The following is a 26,275-nucleotide window of genomic DNA, read 5'->3' as shown; positions in this document are numbered from 1 at the left end:
AAATTTGCCCTGCTGGTTACATAGTGACTTGTTAAGGCAGCTGAGAGAATTTCATTAGCATGGCTAGGAATGAATTTGGCAGCAAAATAAAAAAAAATTGTATTCTAATATATGTTAGATTCAATTTGCATACTGGCAGGGGGAGGCAGTTTGATTCCTGACTTTTTGTAGAGTATGTGAGTGTGTGCATGCAGGCATGCATAGAGAGACAGAGAGAGACAGAACAAAAAAAATGTTAATACTACATTAAGATTGTACAGTTAATATCACACCAAAATTAGGAAATGCAAAACGTATTGTTCTAACCACAGTCTTGACTCGTTCAGGCTGTACATCCTGTTGTTTTGTGGTCTATATTTTGTAATATGAGCAGCAATATAGTAAGCTATCCATTTAACCAGAAAATCAGAAATCGAAAATACTACATACATTCAATGTAGTCAAGTTAACATTGCTGTGGGACCGAAATGTTGTATTTTTGTGGTTTTACCTGGGCAGTCATAAGGTTGATTTAACACAGGTTTTTTGCATTTAAGTAACGAGGCTTTAAAAGAGAGAACAAACTTGCCTGTGCTTAATAATATGACAATTTAAATGCATCCAATTAGAATGTGGAGTTCACACCTCCTCGAGGTCAGTGGTGCACTGGAGAAGTGAGATCCCATCTTTCCTGCTGCGGTTATTCTACAAGTCTGCAGATCTGTTTACACTGTAATAGCTGCATCTTTGCAGTGGAAAAAGAGAGAAACTTGGGGTCTGCCTCACGATTACAAAATTCCAGTTTTATGTTGATGTGATGCTATTAAAATCAATGTGTTACAGAGTGTGAAGGGTGAAAAAAAAATTGCTGATTGATTGTGGTTGGTCAAGGCACCCTGGTTCCCCTAAGGCCAGAGGGACCTGTGCCAGCAGGGGCCACTGTTCAGAGGTAGTGGTAACTATAGTCAGCGACTGTTGCTCTTTTTTAGTTCTTTTTGGCCGATCTTGGGCTAACCCCAGCTGATTCTTTTTTCTCCCACAGGGTAGCGGAGTCTTTATTCCCAGCGAGGTGTAGGCAGCAGCTTTAATTACCTAGTTATTGTCAAATCCCAGTTACATTTAAATTTGAAGCCCTCTTCTTCAAAAGCATGGGCTCCTAGCCAATTCATTGCACTGTTATCCCCATTTTACAGATGAAGAAGATGAGGTTCAGAGACAATCTGCCAGGATCATGTAGTAAATCTGGGTATGTCTACATAGCAAAGAAAAAGCCATGGCTTGCCCATTCCAGTCTACTCAGGCATGCAGGGCTAGCGCTACAGGGCTGGGCTCTGGCTGCAGCCCGTGCTCTGGCACCTCCCACCTCTTAGTGTTCTAGAGCCAGACCACAACCCGAACCTGGAAGCCTATGCAGCAATGAAACAGCCCCACAGCCTGAGCCCTGCAAGCCTGAATTAGCTGGCATGGGCCAGCCACGGGTTTTTCTTTGCTGTGTAGACATACCTGCAGTGGCAGGGCCAGGATTAGAATCCAGGTCTCCTGATTCTCCATCTTGTACTTTAACCACAAGATCATCCCTCCTACTATGATACTTACTTTACTCACATGAGTCTTATGAGACTTGATGAGTGGAGTTGACCACTTTGACATCTTCAGGGAGAAGAACACTGTAAAAGTGCAAAATTAATTATTTGTATTAATTAATTGATTTTACTTTAATTGAGAGACCGCTTACATCTCAGATTCTCCATTAAACTTACGGCTGCAGCCAGGAATCCCACAAACACACATACTCCCTCTCCCACATTATCAAGGTAAAAGAAAAGTATCAGCTTACTCATTCTTATTTTTAAAGTGAAGACTGAGGTCTAAGCCGTATGACCTAAAAGTGTGCAGAATAAGCCACCCACTGTAGTCATCAGCCTAAACAGATGGCTCTTGCATCAGCAGCTGGACCTGAGCCATGCAGAATATAATCAAAGATCCCAGTGAATTGCTCTGGTTTTCTAAAGCAAGGAAAGTCTGCTCCTTGTGTGGCATTGTCCTTAAGAAGGACCCCCATTGACGTTGTTGAGTAATTACAAGTAGCTACCAGTTTCCCTAGCAACCTTGAGCAATGACATGAAGGAGTGTTGACTCAATGCAAGAGGAGCTTCATCCTTGAGTTGCTAAGCAAAAGATTCCTCCCCACTGCATGAGGGGCCTAAAAAAGACATCCAAGAGCAATTTAGTGGGTTTCATCCGGCCTTTGTACCACAGTATTTCATTCACTACACAGCTTATTAAAATGTATATAGACATCCTGTAATATTTGAATGGTATAGAATAGAATAGTAATGCTCAACGTATATGTTTTTAAAATGCCCCTCTTGGAGTGTCATCACATACAGTTAGAAGCACATCAGTTTCTTCAAAGAAGAGGAGCAAAGCTCTCTTCCCCTTACCTACACATTAAGGGTCAGATTGTTAATACTGGCCTCTATTTTTTTGCACCCGCAGCTTGTAGAGGCTAATAACATGAAGGTGCTTGTGGGATATAATTTAGGTAATGCACATACGTAAGTGCCTGATTACATCCTGGCACTGGTGCAAGTTACAGCAACATGAAGGCTGCTCCATGCTGCTCTGCCCTCCGCCCGCAGTAGCTAGTTTCAGCCAGGTGCAGGGATGACCTGGCCACACCACCTTTTCTCCTATCATACCCCTAGCACAGGGGCTTGGAGGAGTGTGACTTGTGAGCCATTAATGTGCCTGTCCTCCACCTGGGGATTCCCCCTACACTAGACATGAGAAACTGACTGGTTAAGCTGAGTGTACAGAGTTTAGTACCCCTCCCCCTCAAAGCAGCATAAATCAGCTGTGGGCTAGTGATGAATCTGGCCCAGAGATTCCCTTTTCTCTTGCAGGCTCTGCTAATGAAGAAGGCTGTTCTTGTGGTTAATGCATTGGACTGCATCTCAAGAGATGTGGGGTCAGGTCCATGTTCTGCCACAGGCTTTCTCTGTGACCTTTGGCAAGTCACTTAAGGTTAGATCCACAAAGGGATTTAGGCACCTAACTGCTACTTCAGGTGTTTAAGTCCAAAATTTAGATCCTCAAAACCCACACTCAGCTACTGCTTAACCCTGTAGGTACCTCAATTTCCAAGGTGCCTAAAAATCTGGCAGCGGGCATGTACACAGCTGCTGATGTTCTGACATCTCACTCACACTTAAACCTTGATGGGATCCTCAAACCAGGTGTCCCCCACTATCTCGCCTGTGGAGCCCAACCCTGTAGGTGTGCTCAGATGGTGCCTTGGAGTAGGCCTACCATAGAATCACAGAAGATTAGGGTTTGAAGAGACCTCAGGAGGTCACCTAGTCCAACCTGCTGCTCAAAGCAGGACCAATACCAACTAAATCATCCCAGCCAGGGCTTTGTCAAGCCAGGCCTTAAAAACCTCTAAGGAAGGAGATTCCACCACCTCCCTAGGTAACCCATTCCAGTGCTTCACCACCCTCCTACTGAAATAGTTTTTCCTAATATCCAACCTATACCTCTCCCACTGCAACTTGAGACCATTACTCCTTGTTCTGTCATCTGGTACCACTGAGAACAGTCTAGATCCATCCTCTTTGGAACCCCCCTTCAGGTAGTTGAAAGCAGCTATCAAATCCCCCCTCTCTCTTCTCTTCTGCAGACTAAACAGTTCCTTCAGCCTCTCCTTGTAAGGCATCTGCCCCAGCCCCCTGATCGTTTTCGTTCTGTAGTGGGGAGCCCAAAACTGGACGCAATACTCCAGATGTGGCCTCACCAGTGCCAAATAAAGGGGAATGATCACTTCCCTCAATCTGCCGGCAATTCTCCTACCGGTCAGGCCCTGAACAAAACACAATGTATAGACAATAGCCCAATGGTTGGGACACCTGGGAGAAGGAGACTTGGGTTTCAATCCCCATTCTAACTCAGAAGAGCAGGGACTTGAGCCCAGGTCTCCCACTGGGTTATGGGGCATTCTGGGGTGGGACTTTCTCAGTCTCTGTCGTTGAAACTGTTCCACTTTATAAAAACTACTTAATATCCATTGAAGCCGGAACTGGCACCTGACTCTCCCACATTCCCACTGAGTGCCCTAGCCACTGGGCTCTCTCTGGCCAAGCAAAGATGACTGATAGACACACACACTCGACCCCCCCACCCTATTCCAGAAATACCTCATAGCCCAGTGTCACAGACTTGCTCACCAGGGAGAATTCATAGAATCATAGAATATCAGGGTTGGAAGGGACCTCAGGAATTGAGGGCCTGGGTTCAATTTCTTGCTCTTCTCAGGCAGATGGAGGATTTGAACTTGGGTTTCCCCCATCTGGGGCAAGTGCTCATGTAACAGGTGATCTGCCCGTTTAATAGCCCAGGGTGGTGGGGGTAAGAGGGAGCAGCCATCCCTCCCCCAGCAGACATGTGGTGGGATCAAGCTGACACAGCTGATCAGCACCTTAGGATTGGCCCATGCTCTTGTCTGGAATATAAAGGAGAGCTCAAGCCATGAACAGGGTGGGGGGTGAGAAAGGATATTCTCTGGCAAACAGAGTAGATGGGCCAGCTGGCCCTCTGGAGCTCTGCTGGGGTCAGAAAGGGCCCTACCCTGAAGCCACTGGAGGCCAGAGGACCCCAGTCCGAACCCTTAAGCAGACTGTTATTGGGTTGCTTTTTGTACACTTTTCTTGCTTTGTTTGGAAAGACAATAAACAGAGCCCTGAAGAAAAGGACAGAAACCTAACCTGGGTGTGGCTGTCTATATCCCCAGCTGGTGACTAGGGCCACCAGCCTACAGCTCTAATGACTGGGCAGTTGGGTAGAAGGGGGCTGGCAGAACTTCCTCCTCAATTTTTTGCAAGAAAGAGCTGACCTGGCTTAGGTACCTAACTCCAGGAGCAGGCATAGGCACCGACTCCATGGGTGCTCCAGGGCTGGAGCACCCATAGGAAAAAATTAGTGGGTGCTTAGCACCCACCAGCAGCCAAGCTCCCCCTCTCCTCCCAGTCCCTCCCGCCCACCAGCGGCCCCGCCGATCAACTCTTCCCCCTCCCTCCCAGTGCCTTCCTCCCGCTGTGATCAGCTATTTCGTGGCATGCAGGAGGCGCTGGGGGGAGGGGGAGGAGCAAGGATGGGGTGTGCTCAGAGGAGGAGGCGGAACTGGGTGGGAAGAGGGGGTGGTGGAGCAGGAGTGGGAAGAGGCAGGGCAGGCACAGGGCTTTGAGGGAAGGGGTGGGATGGGGCCGGGGCCAGAGTGGGGGTGGGAAGAGACGGGGAAGGGGTGGGGGCTTGAGGGAAGGGGTGGATGGGGCGGGGGCGGAGCTGGGGGTTGAGCACTCCTGGGGCCCGGAGGAAGCCAGCGCCTGTGGGAGCAGGATCACAGCTGTGAATTCCAAGTGGAGATAGGTACCAACCTCTGGGCCAGAGTTAGGCACCTAAATCCCTGAGAGGGGTAGGGTTGAGGCCACATCCTTCTCCTGGGTATTTCCTATTGGCTAGCTTAGGCGGCTCCCTATTCAATGTGCTGGCTTTTGTAGATCCCATTTCTGGGCACCTAACGCTCCTCACGTGTTGTATAGGGAGCCTGAGCGCCTGACTCGGGGCTGTGGGTTCCAGTAGAAGGCAGAGCACCTGAACTTAGGAGATGCAATGCTAAGCCTAAATCTCCTTTGTGGATCTAGCCGTTGGTTTCTCTGCGCCTCAGCACTCTGCCTTTTAAACTGGGATAATAGTTCCTTCCTTCCTTCCGTACTTTGTCCGTCTTGTGTATTTAGATTGTAAACTCTTTGGAGCAAGGACTGTCTTATTCAATGTCCATACAATGCCATCACCATGGAGTCCCAGTCTCAGCTGGGACCTCCATGAGCTACTGCAATACAAAGAGTAATACTATTACTGTTCATGAACTGTTTGATTTCTTAGGACTGTTTCGGACAATCTCTGACCTCACCAGTGATACTGCTAATGCAGAAAGCCCCTGTGTTCAGTACTGATCACCATCAACCAAAACCCAAAATTGCTTTGCAAAGAATACAAAAGAGATGATAGCAAACATCAAAGTTACAAGGAAGAAATTGGAGTGTTGGGATATTCACACTGGAATAGAGGAAACGTTGTGACATAATAGAAATTTCCAAAATTATGAAAGGAGGAAATAAAGTTGATAGGTTGTTTTGATTTTGTTGGGTTTGGGTTTTTTAGTTTTCTTTGTTTTTTGCTTTTTGGTTTACTATTGGGTGTTTTTAAAATAAAGGGGATAATCTAAACATTAGGACTCTAGGAATAAATGCCAAACTCAAGCAGAACTATTTTACACAAAAGATAATAAACCGATCGAATCAGTAGAATGGAAAGATTATTAAATTAAAGAGTATGAATGAATTTCAGATACACCTATATTTGTTTCCGGAAAGTTTCTTGGATATTATGGTGGTCTCAATTATATATTCCCTCATACAGGGGTAAGAATGACTTGGCCCTGATTGTTTCTTATGATTAGAGAAAATGAGATTGTTAGGAGAGATTGGGAAGCAGTGTAACTCTAAGGGTATGTCTACACTGCATTGTAAACCCAGGTCTTTGGGACCTTGGCTTATAGGTTTGGTGGTTCCAAGCCTACGCTTCAGCGTCCACACTGCATTGTAAGCCTGGGTTTACAATTGCTGGACCCAGGTCTCACAGCCATGCCAACACATCCATATCGCACCACACAGATCTTCTGACCTGAGTCTGCAGCTTGAGCTTCATCCACACTGCAAAATCACAGGGCTTGAACCTCAGTCACAGCAGGACTTGGGCTCGGAGCTACCCCCTAGTGCAGTGGTTCTCAAACTTTTGTACTGGTGACCCCTTTCACACAGCAAGCCTCTGAGTGCGACCCCCGCCTAATAAATGAAAAACACTTTTAAATATATTTAACACCATTATAAATGCTGGATGCAAAGCAGGGTTTGGGGTGGAGGCTGACAGCTCGTGACCCCTCATGTAATAACCTCGCGACCCCCTGAGGGGTCCCAACCCCCAGTTTGAGTATCCCTGCCCTAGAGGGTCCTAAAACCCAGGCATCGAGTGCTTGCTAACCCAAGATAGACTGATTTGTGTGTGAAAGGATGTGGGGCTTGGGCTCAACCTGAGTTAGAACTCAGGCTTAAGATGCAGTGTAGACATACCCTCTATGTGACCACATAGCAAGATATTTTAATATAGTCAATGCTAATCAAGAGAATGCACCTGCTGTTGTCCCAATGTTGAGGGCTGAATTTTTTATTTGCAGGACCAGCTGTCCCTGTAAGTACAGCTTCTTAGATGAAAACAAGAAGTTGACACCCCAAAGAGACATACCATCCTATCCAAAGGTACCATAAGATGCACTTTGTTTTCAGGATATTAATTTATAGAGCATGTCTTCCTATGAGGAGCTGGAATACAATGCATGACTTCCCATCACTCTATATTGTTAATTGTTTAGATCACTGATTTCCAAACTTTTTCCCACCAAGGACTCCTTTGGCATCTGACTAACTGTCTGAGACCGCTTTCATTTTCTGTACTATTGGAACAACCCCACCAGTGTGGGAACACCCCTGCCAGCGTGACCTCTCATGTACAGTGTGCGAAAAGTCACGCTGTGCTGAGGATGTCATTTTGAGTACAAAATAGCATCCTCCATGCAGCAAAAATACCGGATTGCTGTTCCAGCATGTTCCAGCCTTGGCTCAAGGGACAGACCCCCACATGACCCATAGCAAATCCCCCACAGTCACCACTTTGGGAACCACTGGTGTAGATGGAGGGCCTAATCCAAAGACCCTGGAAGCCAATAGAAAGACTCCCATTGATTTCAATGGGTTTGAAATCCGACCCACAATAACCTTTAATATTCGGAATCTCATTAATGCTGAAAATGTTACTGGATTCCTGAAATTTGTCGAACATTTAGTGTTCTGTTTTATCTAATGATACTTAGTCTGCAGGCTCAGAGCAAGATTTATTATAGGCTATAACTTTATTCTCTATTCTGTAATGGCGCCTCTACTTTTTTTCCCTCTCAGTGAATTATTTTTCAGTTAAAGTAATTGATGTAGTCCTGGCATCTGTCTCTTGAAAATGGATTTAATGAGCTATAAAATGTCATTTCCATTTTGGCTTTGCTTAAATGTATATGTGTTGTTGACACTACTAACACATGCTTTTTCAAACTGCTCTACATTCCTTTGTTCCACGATATGTAGACGGCAACAATACCTTAACTTTTTACCCACTGCTAGAACGCTTGGCTTCTGAGGTTAACTATTACTGTTGAGAGCTGCACTAACTGAACACAGTGGTAAGCTGTTGTTCCTTTCTGCCTAGAGCCAAAGGCTTTTTATTGCTTGGTTTTAGGAGAAGTTTAGGTTTTGTTTGCTCTGTGTGTGACATTTGTTATGGCTTTAAATACTGGATTTGTGTGACCTCAGGCATGTCACTTGAAACAGATTTGGTAATTACAGTGCTGTTATTAATTAATACATCAATATTGCTAATTTAAAGCTGTCTAGCAAAACTCTATACTACCGATAAAGTATCATGCAAACACAAGATTACTGCCTTCTGGAGATGGAGAATTAATCCTCAAATGTAATTCTTGCTTGAATTAAATAACAATGTAGTGGCTCAGATAATTTCATTTATATTCTCAGTATAGTATACCAAAACTAATTACAGCCAACTATGGTAAGTGGACCAATTAAGCTACTAGGTTGACGTATTCCAAGAATATTTTGATCACGTTGTCTCAAAAACACGGTTCAATAGTGGTTAGATATCTTACACATCTTCTAATAATCTAGAATTTTTTACAAATTGCCAGCAATTGTTACCAATCCAGTAACAACCCAGAACACTGGGGGTCTGTCATAACTATAAAGGGAAGGGTAACAACCCTCCTGTATACAATACTATAAAATCTCTCCTGGAAAAGGTTAAGAAGCTCAGGTAACCTGGCTGACACCTGACCCAAAGGACCAATAAGGGGACCAGATACTTTCAGATCTTGGGGGGAGGGGCGGAAGGCTTTTGTTTGTGCTCTTTGTTTTGGGGGGTTGTTCGCTCTTGGGACTAAGAGGGACCGGACATCAATCCATGTTCTCCAAATCTTTCTGCATAAGTCTCTCATATTTCAAACTTGTAAGTAACAGCCAGGCAAGGCGTGTTAGTTTATCTTTGTTTTCTCAACTTGTGAATTTTACCTTTGCTAGAGGCAGGGGCGGCTTCAGGAACATATAAGAAACAGAAGACAAAAAAAAAGGCCGACTGTCAGACCAAAGGTCCCCCATAGCCCAGTATCTGTCTACGACAGTGGGCCAATGCCAGGCCCCTGAGGGAGTGAACCTAACAGGCAATGATCAAATGATCTCTCTCCTGCACATACAGGCTAGGGGACACCATTATCATCCCCCTTAGTCTTCTCTTTTCCAAACTGAAGAGTCCTAGCCTCTCTTTCTTTTCCTCATATGGGACTCTCTCCCCTCCCCCCTAATCATTTTAGTTTTTCTTCTGAACCTTTTCTAGTGCTAGAATATTTTTTTTTGGTGAGGAGACCACATCTACACAGTAGTATTAGATGTGGGGGTACTATAGATTTATATAAGGGCAATAATATATTCTCAGTCTTATTCTCTATCCCTTTTTAATGATTCCTAACATCCTTTTTTTTTTTGACCGCTCTCTGCACACTGGACACATCTTCAGAGAGAACTATCTATAACTCCAAGATCTTTTTTTTCTGACTCTGTAGCTAAATTAGCCCCCCATCATGTTGTATGTATAGTGGGGTTATTTTTCCAATGTGCATTACTTTACATTTATCCACATTAAATTTCATTTGCCTTTTTTTTTTAATCACTTTAGTTTTTGGAGATCTTTTTGAAGTTCTTCACAATCTGCTTTGGTCTTAACCCTTTCTCCAGATCATTTATGAATAAATTGAATAGGATTGGTCCTAGGACTGACCCTTGGGGAACACCACTAGTTACCCCTCTCCATTCTGAGAATTTACCATTAATTCCAGCACAGCAAGTGCGTGCCTGGGGCGGCAAGCCACAGGGGGTGGCCTGCCGGTCGCTGTGAGGGCGGCAGTCAGGCAGCCTTCGGCGGCATGCCTGCGGGAGGTCCACCAGTCCCACGGATTCGGCAGCAATTTGGCTGCAGGTACGATGAAGGCGCGGGAGCGGTAGATCACCTGCAGAAACGCTGCCAAATCTGCGTGACCAGCAGACTGCTCGCAGGCATGCCGCCGAAGGCTGCCTGAATGCCGTGCTTGGGGCAGCAAAAAACATAGAGCTGCCCCTGGCTAGAGGGAAGTTTATCCTTGTTTTGTTGTAACTTTGAAACTAAGGCTAGAGGGGGTTCTTCTGGGCTCTTTGAATCTGATTACCCTGTAAAGTTATTTTCCATCCTGATTTTACAGAGATGAGTTTTACATTTTCTTTTTAATAAAATCCTTCTTTTAAGAACCTGATTGATTTTTCCATTGTCCAAAGACCCAGGGGTTTGGGTCTTTGATCACTTTGTAACCAATTGATTAGGATATTATTCTCAAGCCTCCCCAGGAAAGGGAGTGTAAGGGCTTGGGAGGATATTTTGGGGGAAGAGGAACTCCAAGTGGTCCTTTCCTTGTTTCTTGTTAAATCACTTGGTGATGGCAGTGTACCAGGTTTTAACCTAAGCTGGTAGAAATAAGCTTAGGGGGCTTTCATGCAGGTCCCCACATCTATACCCTAGAGTTCAAAGTGGGGAAGGAACCCTGACAGGGTCAAATGCTTAAAGTGCTGTGAAAAAAATGTGGGGGGGAGAGGTCTGTGATCCCCTTCACATCTGCCCATCCCCTGCCCCCAACCTCCAAATCAATCCTGTCTCCCCAGCCCCACCACCATGACCACCAGCCCTGAGCTGCTGGTCTCCTTCTACTCCCTCCTCCCCTTCCCCTTCTGTGAGAACAGTGTCAGCTCCTGAGGGGAGGGGGAAAGAGCCTTGCCTGCTTCCTGCAGAAGCTCTGATTGGCTGCACTTCTGCAGGATACAGGCAAGCAGGGAAAGCAAGTAATCAGAGGGGCTTTACCCCCGGAGGTACTAAAAATGTGCACCCTCGGTGACCCAGCTTGCTTTTTAGAAATGTTCTTTCCAGGGTCCGTGTCCTGTGCCAGCCCGGCACACTTTAAGTCCTGCTGGAGGTTGAGTTGGATTTTGTTTTGGAGCTCTGAGTACACAATAAACAATCGCTTTGCTGCCTGGCACCTGATTGAAATGTGGGAACCCTTGAGAAAAACAGCTGTTCAAAATAACAATATAAATCACCTGCAGTTAAATATTTCATCCCCCCAAATATGAAGAATTTAAGATTAAAACCAACAAGAGACAATGTATTTTGCCCAGTCACGGCTGAGGCACTACATTTTTGAAAATTAATTAATGGTATGCTGGAGAACTTCTGATGAGGGCAGAATGCAGCTCCCACAAAGACATGAGGGGAACTCAGTAGTGGTTAATAATAGACACTGTCTTTTTGTCTACAGTACATGCTGTCTCAGGAGACCATAGAAGCACTTCGGAAACCAACGTTTGACGTCTGGCTGTGGGAGCCCAATGAGGTAATGAGGCGATGAGTAAACAAGTTGTTGGTACTTGTGGCTTATCCCATGACAGCACTGAGACAGTCAGGAAAGCCGTCTTCAGTGTCTAGCAATGGAAGCCTAACGAAGGCAATGCGGAAGAAAGACCTGGCCTACACTCAGGAATACCCTCTGTTCATCAACTGGCAGCCAGAAGTCAATGAGGCCACCTGGGTGCTGACCCCAAAGAGTAGAAATTAACATGCAAGGGATTGCACTGTCTGAGCTCATCATGCTTTACCCCACTTACAAGTAGGGGATGCGCCTCGTTCGCTCAGTCGGTACAAACCCCTGCATGCCCTTCTCTACACTAAGGCTATGCCTTCACTGCATAAAAGGGGGTGTTTTTACATGGCGATAGCTAACTCGAGCTAGCTATAATTCTAGTGGAGACAAGGCACCATAGTTCTTATCTTGATGCAGTTAGTCAAGATAAACCCCAGGTGGAAGGCATAGGGATGACCTCATCTAGCTAGACAGAGCTAAACACTGCCTGTGCCTTCACTCCACTAGGATTTTACAGCAACATAAACATACCTTTTTTGCAATGAAGACATAGCCTTTGAGTATGTCTATGCAATTTAAAAACCCAGGGTTGGCCTGTGCCAGCTGACTCAGGCTCATAGGGCTCAGGGACTGTTTAATTGTGGTGTAGACATTCAGGCTCGGGCATGAGCCCAGGCTGTAGGACTCAGCAAGATGGGAGGGTCCCAGAGCTCAAGCTCCAGCCTGAGCCCAAATGTCTACACCGCAATTAAACAGCCCCTTAGCCTGAGCCCTCTGAGCCCAAGTCAGCTGGCACCGGCCAGGCATGAGCATCTAATTGCAGTGTAGACATATCCTTAGAGGTCAGCACCTGGCTGGCTACACCAATTGCTGGATCAGTGCTATTCCCAAAGGTAGATGAGACCAAAAATATCCATTCAAGAAAGTTTTGTTTTTTCCTTTTCAGATCCTCTTACCTAATACATATTTTCATGATTCCTCAGCTTTTAAGTTGAAATTTGCTGTTTTAAACACGGAATTGGTGGATCCAGGTAATATGCCTGAAATCTAATTCTTTACTGAGTGAATCATTCTGGAGTGCAATAATTTTTGTTCCCTAAAAGTGCCAAATAGATTGTCCTTATTATAGAACTCCTTGTTTATTTCTTCATAGTCCAAATATTGGTAATGTCATTCAAGGACAAGTGCAACAAAGTTAATGCCAGCCTGTGTCTTTTCATGCCATCTAATATGAGTGAGTCTATGCCTATTCAGCAAAGCACTTAAGCACATGCTTAACTTTAAGCAAGTGATCAATCCCACTGAAATCAATGGCACTACTTACCTGCTCAATATTAAACAAGTATTTAGGTGCTGTGCTGAATCAGGGCCTGGGTGCAGACATTGATTTGTATGCTCCTGTACAGGGATGTTGGTGTGCAATACATTCAGAGGAGATGCAAATCTAAGTGCACAGCATATTATTATTTATTAATTATTAATCATCATCATCTATGTTATGGAAGCTCCCAGGAATCATCATTGTGCCAGCTGCTGTACAAACACAATGGAAGAGGATACCCCTTTTGTGGAAAGTTATAATGTGAAACATGATTCAACCAATGGATGTAACAAATGATAGCACGGAAAGGGAGAAGAAAGACATAACTAGATCAGTACAATAGCAACAAAAAAAAGGAGAGTGGAGTTGCAAACATGCAGCACAAATTACATCTTCAGGGAAGTGTTATGCAAACAGGAGCCATTCTGCTTCAAAATCGCGAGATGAACATATTCCATGACTAAGCAAGTTTCCAAAAATTAAAAAAACTCAATATGAATAATGTTCTTCATTTAGTTTATTTGTTAACATGCTTCCAGTTAGTAGGACTAACTGGAGGACTTTTATGTGGTTCAGAGTTCAGTCTCCTGTTGGTTGTTAGAATATATGGCCATGCACATTCACATAGAAGGTAACAGAATTTTCTCCGCACGCTTCTTGCCAGTTTGAGGGAGATTCTTTATGGTTATTTTTTTTCCAGGCACCCGTAGTTAAGCATCAAAGTCATTTACTAGTCAGGCAAAACGACTTACCCACCATCTTTCAAATATCTAGCCTGTGATGTCTTTACTGCCATAAGAATTACAACGTGCCAGGTGGATCATAAAAATGTTGGCAGATTGTTTAGCAGACCATTAATAAAGAGTAGGACTAGGGAAAAAAACATTATCCATGGATTTTTGTACACTGAAGCACAGTATTTTAACAGCATAACTCATTCATCGTAATGGGAACCATTACATTGTGGCATGCACACTGATAGCATGAGGATATGGAGATTAGGAACATACCATATGTGGGATTTAGGCTCAGAAACAATCACACAAACCATTGTGAGCACAATACCATATGGTAATGTCTGTTGACACTTTCACCCTTTTGACTCTGTTTTATGTTTACATGAACCATTTCAATTATGTTAACGCTTACTTAACAGTAAGTGGTGGTTTATGTGGCTGATTTTGAGCAAATAGGTTATAAATCACCATGCTAGAATGTAACCAGTGCGTAAGGCAATAACGTAATGGTTTGGTGTACAGTATTTCATCAACCCACCTGGATAATCTCTTGCTCCCTGAGGAATATATGACAATATAATCATATTTTGTCCACTGGGGCTAAAACCTAACCTTCTCTTATGCAGTAGTAAGTGGGGTGTTAGTCCCTTGTTCCCTTCTAAAGCAGCTTACCGGATCAGTCCTGAGTACAGTCGAGCTACGTGCAGAAGGAGGACAAAGAAACGAGGTGACCACTTTCTGTTTGGAGTATGGAGCTGCTCAGGAGATAGGGCACACTCATAAATTGACTTCCTGCCCACACTGAGTATCTCTGTGAATCTGTTGCCCCATCTCTCCCCAGACAGGGCTAGCAGACTATCAGAAGTTATTGCAGCCATAGGGCTGCAAATACCTCACAAGGAGCTTCCCCATGGAGATTGAGAGGAACCAGAATGGCTCCTCACTCCAAGCCTTTAATGGCCCATGTCTTTGGAGAGGGGTACCATGCTGCATATATATTTTTAAACCCATGTTACTCCTTACATCCTTGAACTGGTCCATAAAGGTCAGTATCTTTTTCAAATCCCTCCTCAAAAGCCACCTCTTCCCAGTGCTTACAATGTATCTGCCAATAGATGATGCCTAAGCTCAGCCCTGAAGGGAAAGAAAGGAAGGAAAGAAGCTTACCATATACCGGTACCTGTACATTAACAAATCATATGTGAAAATTGTATATATTTTCAGTGTTGCCAACCCCAAATGTTCAAAAATCATAACGCCCTCCCAAATTGTGAGATTTTTAAATTAATAAATGGGAGAGGAGGGATGTTATTTTCCTTCTGGCTTAACTCCCCTCCCCAAGGTTCTCATGTTTTCACCTGATTCCGGGAGCTGGGACTTTAAGAAAAACTCCAAATATTGTGAGACTCACAATAAAATAACAAAGAGTAGTCAACACTGTATTTTAGTATTTCCTTCTCCCCCACACTTTTTTTCCCCACTTTTCTTCTTTGATCCCAGTCCTGCAAGCTATTTCATGCTGGCAAACTCCTGTGCCCAATGAGTTCAATGGGGCTCTGTGTCAGCATCACTGTGTCCCTTCCACCACCCCACCCCCCAATCACCAGCTAGCAGAATCAGGGCCTTAGACTGTAAACTCTGCAGGACAAGGTGTGTGTCCACATCTGTGTACAGTCCCTTGTACAGTGGAGCTCGGATCCATATTTGGCCTCCGGGTGCTATCACAATGAGTAATTGAACATAAATAGTGTGCCAGCTTTTCAAAAGTACTCAGCATCCAGCAGCTCCTCAAGGGAGCTTCTCATTAACCTTAATGGAGCTACTGGGTATATATTTGCAGATCTTGCCACTTCATTTAGGTGCCTCAATTGAAGCTGAGCACTTGAAAATCTGGCCCAATTATAATAACCTGTAAATTGGCAAATTGGTTAGGCAGGGGTGGGGACAGGTTGTGTAGCATCTCCATAATGTCATCACCCAGGCCCAAACTGTGACAGACAGATATAAAATATATAATAGATGTGCAGTATTTATAAATTAAATGTTTTCTGTCGGTACTAAAAGTTTGAATTTTCTGAATTTTGTATCTGCCGAATTTCAACCATAATGTTGTCATTTTGCATCAGATTTCCCTTATTCTATTATTATTCATACAGAATAGAAAAGGAAATATAAGAAAAAATGACGGGGATCCTATACTGAACCAAAAGATTTAATTTGCCAAGATCCAAATATACACCTGCTGAATAGTTGCACTAGATGCAGTTAAATCATTAAGGAAAATAAAGCTCAGCAAATGTGAAGTATGCTGCTTGTTTCATTAGCAAAGAGTGAAGTGGAATGCAGGTCAAGTTAAATAAATTTAACTTTATTAGATCTTGTGCCCTGCTCTGTCCATGTGGCTGAGCAGCTTCCAGCCAATCTCTCTGCATTGTCTGTTCTACTGGTGTCTCATCTATAACAGTCCCTCCAGGAACATGGGCCCTCTAACTCAAGTTCTAGTGATAATGATGCCCTGCTTTCAATTTCTTAAGAACATAAGACCGGCCATACTGGGTCAGACCAAAGGTCCATCTAGCCCAGTATCCTTTCTTCTGACGGTGGCCAATGCCAGTTGTCCCAGAGTGAATGAACAGAACAGGTAATCATCAAATGATCCATCCCCTGTCGCCCGTTCCCAGCTTCTGGCAAACAGAGGCTAGGGACACCATCCCAGGGCTGTCCAGAGGGGGCGGCAAGTGGGGCAATTTGCCCCAGGCCCCACAGGGGCCCCGTGAGCCCTGGCCCAGCGACGGTCCGGGTCTTCGGCAGCATTTCGGCAGCGGGGAGCCCTTCAGTGCTGCCGAAGACACAGAGCGACTGAAGGGCCCCCCACCGCCGAAATGTCCCATGAGCCCTGGCCTGGCAGCGGTCCAGATCTTCGGCGGCGGGGAGCCCTTCAGTGCTGCTGAAGACCTGGCCTGCCACCAGGTGAGTACGAGCACCGCAGCTCCCCCGCTTTGCCCCAGGCGCCCTGAATGCTCTGGATGGCCCTACACCATCCCTGCCCATCCTGGCTAATAGCCATTGATGGATCTATCCTCCATGAACTTATCTAGTTCTTGTTTGAACCCTGTTCTAGTCTTGGCTTTTACAACATCCTCTCGTCTTCGCATAAAATGTTCTACCTTGTTAACTAAAATCCTAGCATGAGTGCAGTCATATTGATGATTTATGCTGGTATAGCTATATCAGTATGGGAAGGGAAATAAGCTGCACTGGCACTTTATACCATTATAACTGCATCTACACTAGCAGCTGTACAGGTATAACTATTTTGGTAATGAATCACAACCCTAACTGACAAAATTATACCAGTACAACTTTTCAGTGTAGACCAGGCCTAAATCTTTGTTTCAGTAACAGGCTTTGTTTTGTTTTTTGTTTTTTTAATGTATCAAACAATATGTTCTGGCTTTGGGTACCAGGGAACCAAGCATAATGCTGTAAAGCAAAATTGTGATGGTATTATCTGAGCACCCATCATTCTTCTGAGATTTTTCTTGCAGTTTTGTGAGGAAACCTTTTTAATTCACATTGGAATGACGGAAAGCCAGCCGTAATGGAATTTTACTAAACATGTTATTAAATTAAATATGAGCTGACAAACATAGGAAATTTCACTAAAGGAAGCAATTTTTCCGGGAAGCTATGCGTGCCTAAAAAATAGGGCTTTAAAATTCAAATATCTCCTAGGACATATTTATAACATTATTCCAATGTCACTATAATTGAGATGCAAAAACTGGGTCAGGTAGTCTTACACCAAGACCTAAGTAGCATATAAATAAGTTATTTTCTATATTTCCAGACACAACAAAATCTAGACTTGGAATGGCATAGCTGATCTAGTTGTGTTCTGTTCTGAAAACACGAATGAATGTCATATGCTGTTGTCTTAAACAATGTTTTGCCTTTGCGTTTTGGTATTCACAGATTCATAGATACACAGTTATGGAAGGGAATATGCACAAACCTGCTCTAATTTTGTAATTTTACCGTCTAAGAGTTTTTTTTAATCTGTTTAGTCTATTGAGGATACTTGATTTTTTAAAAATTCCAGGAAATCACACATGAATTAGATGTGCCCACTTATCTAGAATGCACTCTACCTCCAGCCACTCTTATCTTCTGTTGTCATATTTCTATGCACTTGGGTCCTAATACAGAGTCCATTGAAGTCAATGGAAAGGCCATCATTGACTTCAATGGGCTTTGAATCAGGCCCATAAACTAGTTCCATTAGCAAAATCAAATTACTTCTTCATGAGGTGATATAGTTTTGATTTTCATGAGCAATGATCACTAAGGAGCTCTTGGATGAATTAGGGCCCAATACAAATCATATTGAAGTCAATAGAAGGTTTTATTTTGTCTTCAGTGGGCTTTGGATCTGGTCCTTAGTGAACTGGTTTTGATCTTGCAATCTTTGAACAGCTTTGTTTCATGATTAACAATAGGGCTCCATTAGACATCAGTGTTTGTAATGTGAAGATTTACATTACATTGTACTTTGTGCTTTATAAACAACAGTGATTAAAACAATATCCTTGCTATTCATCATTACAGATGCTGAGTTGTTTGGAACATATGTACCATGATCTCGGATTGGTGAAAGACTTTAATATCAACCCCATCACGCTGAAGAGATGGTTGGTAAGTATTTCTTTAAAATTCCCAGTATTTGTGATTTTTAAAATATAGCTCCGAATCCTGCAAACACTTCCTCATGGCATTAATTTTATTCAGACGAGTAATCCCACTAAAGGCAGTGGAACTACTCACACGTTTAAAGTTAAGCACCTGTCCCAATGTTTGCATGATCAGGGTCACAGATGACATGTTTTAGAATAGCTCTGTATTTGTTTACTTAATTCTTGATTCTGAGCTTTCTGTGGACTCACTGTGGCCAAATTTATTCCTCGAGTAACTCAATTGTTAACATGGAAAAATGGATTAACACAGGATGCTTCAAGGCTAGATACTAGGCACAGTGTTTAATATTAATGATCTGAAAAGGGAAGTGAGTAGCGAGGTGGCAAAATTTACAGATGAGACAAAGTTATATAAATTAGTCAGGACTGGGTAGACTGAAGAACTTCAGAGAGACCTAAATAAATGAATTGGCAAATGAAATTCAGTGTCAATAAATTCAAAGTAATACACATTGGAGGGAAAAAATTAAGCTACTAGTATGCTTTAAAAGGTTCTAAATTAGATGTGTCACCTTAGGAAAACATCCTGGGCATTATTGCAGACAGTTCAATGAAGACCTCTGCAAAATGTGCTGCGGTGATCAAAAAAGTTAACAAGATATTAGAATTCCTAGGGATTGGGATAGAGAATAACACAGAAAATAGTATGGTGCCATTATGTGAATCAGTGATGTGACCTCATTTGGAATACCTTCCGTAGTACTGGTCACTATATCTCAAAAAGGATATTGCAGAATTAGAGAGGTTTCAGAGAAGGGTCACCAGAATGATTAGAGTACATTCTATTAAATAAAAAGGTGGTAAATTCAAAATAGAAAATGCAATGCATAATTAGACTCTGGAACTCATTGCCACAGGAAGTTGTTGAGACCAAGAATTTAACAAGATTCAGAAAGAGATTAGACACAAATAGATATCAATAATACCCAGAGTTATCACGATAAATGCTAATACATTTTTTTTGGAAGAGACATTACATCTCATGTTTCAAGGTTTAAGCCAATCTCTAACATTATAAATGAGGTAGACCTAATGTGGGGGGGCAGATTATCCCACATTTCCCTGTGGGGTTCTTACATTTTTCTCTGAAGCATTTGGTACTAGATGGACGTTGGGTTTCATCCAGTATCAGTGGCGCTGGAACAGTTTTTGGAGTGGGGGTGCTGAGCTGCACCCCACTTTCCCCGTCTGCGCCCCTCACCGCCCCCTAGAGCTGGGGCCGAGAGCAGGGCCATGGCTCCGGGAAGGGGAGGACGCGGACAGAGGTAAGGCAGCAGAGGCTAGGGCCACAGATAGGGGCTGGGGTGGAGCTCCAGGCGTGGGGCCGGTGGCCAGAACCCCGCATGCGGGGCCAGTGCCAGGAGCCTGGGACTGGCAGCACCCCCGCACCCCTACTTCCCACACCTATGTCAAGTATGGCATTTTCTGTGTTCCTATATTATACATTGGTTTAGCCTGAAATTACTAGTACTGGAAGTGATGTGACTCACCTCTGTGTGTAGGCTGTTTGACTGTTTTTCCACAAACACGGCATGCCCCTGCACTTCTATGCACAGCAGAAAATGTACTGTCTTTTAAGTGTATGTCACGTAGCATGTTGCTCTGCAGGATTATATCATTTTTGTCTGGAGGATGCAATGAAAACTATTTGATTGCTCTTTCTCTGGCCAAAAGTAGTAAATGTCGGTAAAATGGTACTAGCTGCAAGAATGATTCAAGGACTGGAAAACATGCTTTCCTATGAGAGACTTAAGGAGATGAATTTAGTTATCTTACTGAAAAAAAATTCAAGAGGTGACTTGAGTGTGATCTATAAGAATCTAAACAGAAGATTTCTGGTAGTAGGTAGGTCTTTAAACTATTAGAGAAAAACATAACAAGAGCCTGCGGCTGAAAGGTGAAGCTAGAAATTCAAACTGGAAATAAGGTGCAGATTTTTAAGAGTGAGGGTATTTAACCATTGGAACAACTTACCTAGCAATGTGGTGGATTCTCCATCACTTCAAATCTTTAAGACAGGATTGGCTATCTTTTTAAGATACACTCTTGTTCAACCACAAATTGTCAAGCAAAATTCAGGAATTATGGGGTGACATTCTATGGCCCGTGTTATACAGGAGGTCAGATTAGATGATCACAATGGTCCCTTTTGACATTAAAAACTATGAATCTGTGCCACCTACAGTATGTGTAGAGATGCATTCACATCAGTTCAAATTTCCCTGAGTAATTCAAAGTGCTACCATTAATAGTTAATACAATCTCATTCTGAACCATGTGTGCAGCTCCTTATTTATTCTATAAAAATCTGAGTGTTACAAAAATTCCTTTGCAAATATTGGCTTTTCAAAAAGGGATGATACAGTCCCTACTTCCAGGTGCTGATATTTCCCCAAAGCCTACAGTGTGCTTAGGGTTGAACTCAGCTGGACAAGAAAGAGCTACCTCACTTTACTTGAACATTTCCTTTCTCAGTCCCACATTCACCTGCCTTAAAAATAGCACCGAGAAACTGAGGAACAAGATGACTATTGCAATCAAATATTTTTAATAGCTCAACATAAAGGGCTGATACAACTTCTGAATCAGGAATCACATTTAATGTTCTGACTTCCACTGATCAATGCATGCATTACAATCATGTTACCTTGCACAATGAATGTGTATGCAGGAGCGCCGCCAGCTTTTTTGGCGCCTTAGGCGGTGGACGGTCCCGCCCCCGAAATACCGCCAACGACCGGGGCAGCTGCCGCCCCCCAAATGTTAGTGCTTTAGGCGAGCGCCTAGGTTGCCTAATGGGTTGTGCCGGCCCTGTGTGTATGACCCACATTTCAGTGCAGAAGTTGTATGAGATGATGTTTATAACATTTGAGGAGATCATCAACATATAATTTTTAAAGTTATTTTCAAAAGTCCTTCTCTACTGAAATAGAAGCCAAACAACACAGGCCTGGTTTTTCAGAAGTGCTGAGCTTTCCCAGCTCCCATTGACTCCAGCTGGAGGTTTGGATGCTTAGAACATCTGAAAATCAAGCCCAAGAACAAGCAGCTTGATCTTGCAGGGTGCTGAGGACTCTGGTCCTGATACAGCAATGCACTTAGACTCAGTTTAACTTTAAGAATGTGTGTAATCCCACATGTTGCTCAATGGGGCTAGTCCCATGCTTAAAGTTAAGCACATGCTGGAGGCCAGAGTGCTGAGCACCTTGCAAAATCAAGCCCTAAGTGTGTGGAGCTCAGTAGTGCTGGGGAGGATTGGCTGTCTGATAAAATGTCTTCAATGTATATTTGTAACTTAAATAAATATTACATTCTTGCCTTTGAAGACCTCAGGGTTGACATTCAGATTATGTCAGAAATGAGTTCTGTGGCCTCTGTATATTCCTAAGTGGGCCTTTGTCCCCAGCACAGTTTGGCAGACTTGGTGGTATCTGCTCAGGAGAAATGCAAGACCAGAGCACGTGTTGTGCATCAAGACTGGGAAAGCTTGCTATTGCCTGCCTATTCTACTGGGTGAGGCAGATAACAAAGAGAGGGACTACTGACAATCTCTGGCCTCATATTGCTCATGTGGCTGGGGAAGGAATGCCCGCTGGTGCTTTTCAGTGACTTCATTAGATGGTTCAGGGATTGTGTTAATGAAATTTTCATAGGGAGCCATATCTAGTTCTCCTCAGCTAAAAGCAGGAGGGTGCTATTGCAGGGCTGTGTGTTGTGATTTCTGAAGGGGCAAAAGTGGAGAATGGTGTGAGGCTCCATATGTCTCACATAGCGATGTGCAGGGCCTCGAGGGAGAGCGGGAAGTGCTTGAACTCAGATCTTTCCATTCAGAAACAACTCTACAGTCATTAACTGTTTTACTCCCTCTTTTTGTAGCTGTGTATTCATGACAATTACAGAAACAACCCGTTCCATAATTTTCGGCACTGCTTCTGTGTGACTCAGATGATGTACAGTATGATCTCACTCTGCAATCTCCAGGTGTGTCTCTAGTTTGTCCACATAGCTATCTGTATTTCTGCTTCTATCACCAGATAAATATTCATCCACTAAGCATCATAAAACCCAGGACATTTTTCTTCCAAAAAGGACCATGATTTTGTTTGTACATGACTCATTAATTTATTGAAAGCAAGCAAGAAACTTTAGGAAACCTAACTATAATTAGTTATAGTAGAAAGAAAGGCTGGTCAGTGGTTGCGGAACTAGCCTAGGGCTTGGGAGACTGGGTTCAAGTCCCTGTTCTGCCTCAGATTTCCTGCGTGACCTTGAGCAAGGCCCTTACCCTTTCTGTGCCTCAGTTCTCCGCCTGTAAAATAGAGATAATAGCACTGCCCTACCTCACAGGGGTGTTGTGAAGATAAATACATTAAGATTGTGAGATGCTCAAATATGACAGTAATGGGGGCCATGTAAGTACCTAAGATAGGTAGGATGGGTCTGAAAAGTTTAGATAAGTATCCATAAGCATAAGAGCTTTACCAGAAATGACCTAAACTTCTGGAAACTCTCAGCCTTGGATAGTCCCCTGCTGGCTCCATCCCCATGAAACAAGTCCCAGTTCCTATATCTTTGCTGATCAATGCTCCTTCCTCTTTTCTCGTCTTCAAGGGAAGAGGACTTCTCCACTCCTCCTGTGTGGTACTCTCTTCAGTGGAAAGCCATGCAGCAGCCCTCCCCTCTCTCTCCCTTTCACAAGAAGCAGCAGCTGAGGACAGGATCCAGTAGTGTCTCCACTGAGTGCTCCCTCACACTCCACTCATCTGGCTCTTCCCCAGTACTTGTGTCGCAGACTCCTTCACCTTCACTTTCTGAAGCCCCTGAGCCAATTAAACCTTGTGCCTGCCTGTGCTCCATCAGGGCGTTCTGGGGAGCATGTACCAGGGAAACTCTAGACTCTCTGGAAGCTTGACAAGAGCTGCAGCACCAATGGCCAGTACAGAGGCTAAGCTGCCACCTAAGGAAGGAAAGAGTTTTACAGTCTTCCTCAAAAGAGGATCTGCCACTGTAGATAAGTGGTTGGGCTGTTCACAGGACATGGCAAAGTCAAAGAGACTTAATGAACAGATCCAGCCATGAAAAGGAGGTTGTGTTTTGTTCTGAAATAAAAAAAATGTTTCCAGTGAGTTCTTATTTCACCCTGATTGGTTCATCTATGTCTAATTATAATGAGAACCTATAGCCCTAGATTATATGAAAAGTCATTATTTAAATCACTGAATAAAATGCTCAGTCATTTCAGAGACTTTCATTTAGTCATCTAGGCCTGAATCAGCAAAGCACTTAAGCACATGCTTAACATTAGGAAAGTGACAGAGTAATCCCATGGAGACAAGGGATAGTCCAAGGTGCTGCACCCCTAGAGCTCTCACTAACTTCTTTGGGATTTGTGAGCACTCAACACCTCTGAAAATCAACAAGACAGCTGGATGACTGGCATGCCCCATGGAATGAATTAAGCTTTAGTTATAATATAATAGAATCCTACAAATAGGAAGACTAGAAAACATCTCCTTCTCTCATCCTGTCAAAGATACCAGTGATCCAGGGATGTAGTAAAATGACAGATTTCCAGACAGTACACCTCTACCCCATTATAACGCCACCCGATATAACATGAATTCGGATATAACGCGGTAAAGCAGTGCTCCGGGGGGGGACAGGGCTGCGCGCTCCAGCGGATCAAATCAAGTTCGATACAACGCGGTTTCACCTATAACGCGGTAAGATTTTTTGGCTCCCGAGGACAGCATTATATCGAGGTAGAGGTGTAGTTGTGACTGAAGTATATCTTTCAGAGGGGTAGTTGTGTTAGTCTGTATCAGCAAAAACAACGAGGAGTCCTTGTGGCACCTTAGAAACTAACAAATGTATTTGGGCATAAGCTTTTGTGGGCTAGAACCCACTTCATCAGATGCATGGAGTGAAAAATACAAGAGCAGGTATAAATACATGAAAGAATGAGGGTTGCTTTACCAAGTGTGAGGTCAGTCTAACAAGATAAATTAATTAACAGGATACCAAGGGAGGAAAAATAACTTTTTAAGTGGTAAGAGAGTGGCCCATTACAAACAGCTGACAAGAAGATGTGAATAACAGTAGGGAGACATTAGTATTGAGGAAATTAAGTTTAGGTTTTGTAATGACCCAACCACTCCCAGTCTTTATTCAGGCCTAATCTGATGGGATCCAGTTTGCAAATTAATTCCAGTTCTGCAGCTTCACGTTGGAGTCTGGTTTTGAAGTTTTTTTGTTGAAGAATTGCCACTTTTAGGTCTGTTATTGAGTGACTAGAGAGACTGAAGTATATCTGACCTTCAACAGCCCAAGGGCTGGCCTCTTTGATTTTAATCTCAAATTTAGGTCTCCCCATTTAAATTGACCAAGAAGTAGAAAAAACCATCAAGCTAAAGTTGTCTCTTCCTTGTCACTACTTCTCCAGAAGACCCCCAAATCAGAGCTCAAAGAAAGAGCGCTTATTAAAGCTGGAAGAACCATTCACAATGTATTAATGTAACCCTTTCCCTGAATGCAGGTAGTCTGACATTTGCATGAATTTGGGGTCTGGTCAAAATCCCAGTGAAGTGACTTTCATGGTCTATGAATTGAGACTTCATTCACTATATAAAATATTTCAACAAATGTTTTCTGCAAACTAGATTCAGCCTATGGGTTCCTCATGAACCACTCACTGAAAATATTGCTTTGCATATTCTATGTTCACGATTCAGATTTATTCTGTATGGTCACCTTAGCCAGGTGTATTTTTCCCTCACTGGATGACCTAACATTTCTAAACTGCTTTCACTTCCACACAAAACAAATTTAATTTCATCCAGAACCACATTTTGTTCCATGGTAAAATGAATCCCAGGTACTGGCAAGAATTTGTGTTCTTGTGGATATTCATATGAGCAAAACTGCTTCCACAAACATTCATCCTGTTTGGAAGTTGCTTAAATGTTTATGAAAAAATTTCCTCACTCTCTTCCCATCTCTAGTTAGTGTGAAAGATAATGGTATGTAAATTGTCTTCCAACCCTCCCTCAGCTAGTGTAGACACTGGAATGATTTCTAAAGGCCCGAGTATTAACATCTTTGTGCTTTAAAACATAATATGAATATGAGTAACTCTCAGACAAAATTCCACTGGCCTCCTCCAAACTGCTTCTATTTCCTGCATCAAAGCCAAATCTGAGTCATTTGTTGCTGCAGTGAACAGTGGAATCTTCTTTCTTATCTGCAGTACATTTAATTAATGAATAATGGTTAATTTTACCCAGATGATTTGTTTTTCTGAAATGTGAATGTGTTAGGAGGAAAACAAGTATAGAAATTGTGAGACACTATATTATTATTTTTTTCTATTGCAGGAGAAATTTCCCCAAGTTGATATCTTAATTCTAATGACTGCCGCAGTATGCCATGATTTGGATCATCCAGGATACAACAACACGTATGTGTGCCTTTTATTTTTTGTTCCTTTCAAATATATTGGGAAAACAATGCAGATCAGCATTTTCTTCTCATATCCAGAGCAGAGAGTAGGGCAGCTGAGTAGGAATCTACCCACAATGCTCTGCTATCATGGTCAAACACTGACAAGGACAGAGCCACCACTGGTTAGGCCAGGGGTAGACAACCTATGGCACGTGTGCCAAAGGCAGCACGCGAGCTGATTTTCAATGGCACTCACACTGCCTGGGTCCTGGCCATTAGTCCGGGGGGCTCTGCATTTTAATTTAATTTTAAATGAAGCTTCTTAAACATTTTAAATACCTTATTTACTTTACATACAACCATAGCTTAGTTA

At 43.3% G+C, this 26,275-nt stretch overlaps 1 protein-coding gene across 7 annotated transcripts in view; it reads left to right on the top strand.

Annotated features, from left to right (window-relative positions):
- PDE9A (phosphodiesterase 9A) overlaps nt 1-26,275 on the top strand; it is a 117,935-nt gene that overhangs the window by 80,271 nt on the left and 11,389 nt on the right. For all 7 annotated transcript variants that reach the window (XM_039520886.1, XM_039520885.1, XM_039520890.1 and 4 more), the window contains 5 exons: nt 7,271-7,352; nt 11,549-11,623; nt 18,317-18,403; nt 22,339-22,443; nt 25,836-25,918. In XM_039520886.1, the coding sequence (XP_039376820.1) occupies nt 7,271-7,352; nt 11,549-11,623; nt 18,317-18,403; nt 22,339-22,443; nt 25,836-25,918 (432 nt within the window). The remainder of the gene's footprint in view (nt 1-7,270; nt 7,353-11,548; nt 11,624-18,316; nt 18,404-22,338; nt 22,444-25,835; nt 25,919-26,275) is intronic.

The sequence above is a fragment of the Mauremys reevesii genome, linkage group 1 (genome assembly GCF_016161935.1).
Source record: "Mauremys reevesii isolate NIE-2019 linkage group 1, ASM1616193v1, whole genome shotgun sequence".
NCBI classification, from domain to species: domain Eukaryota; kingdom Metazoa; phylum Chordata; order Testudines; family Geoemydidae; genus Mauremys; species Mauremys reevesii.
Note: the sequence above shows the minus strand (reverse complement) of the source record. Positions and strands in the feature narration are given on the sequence as shown.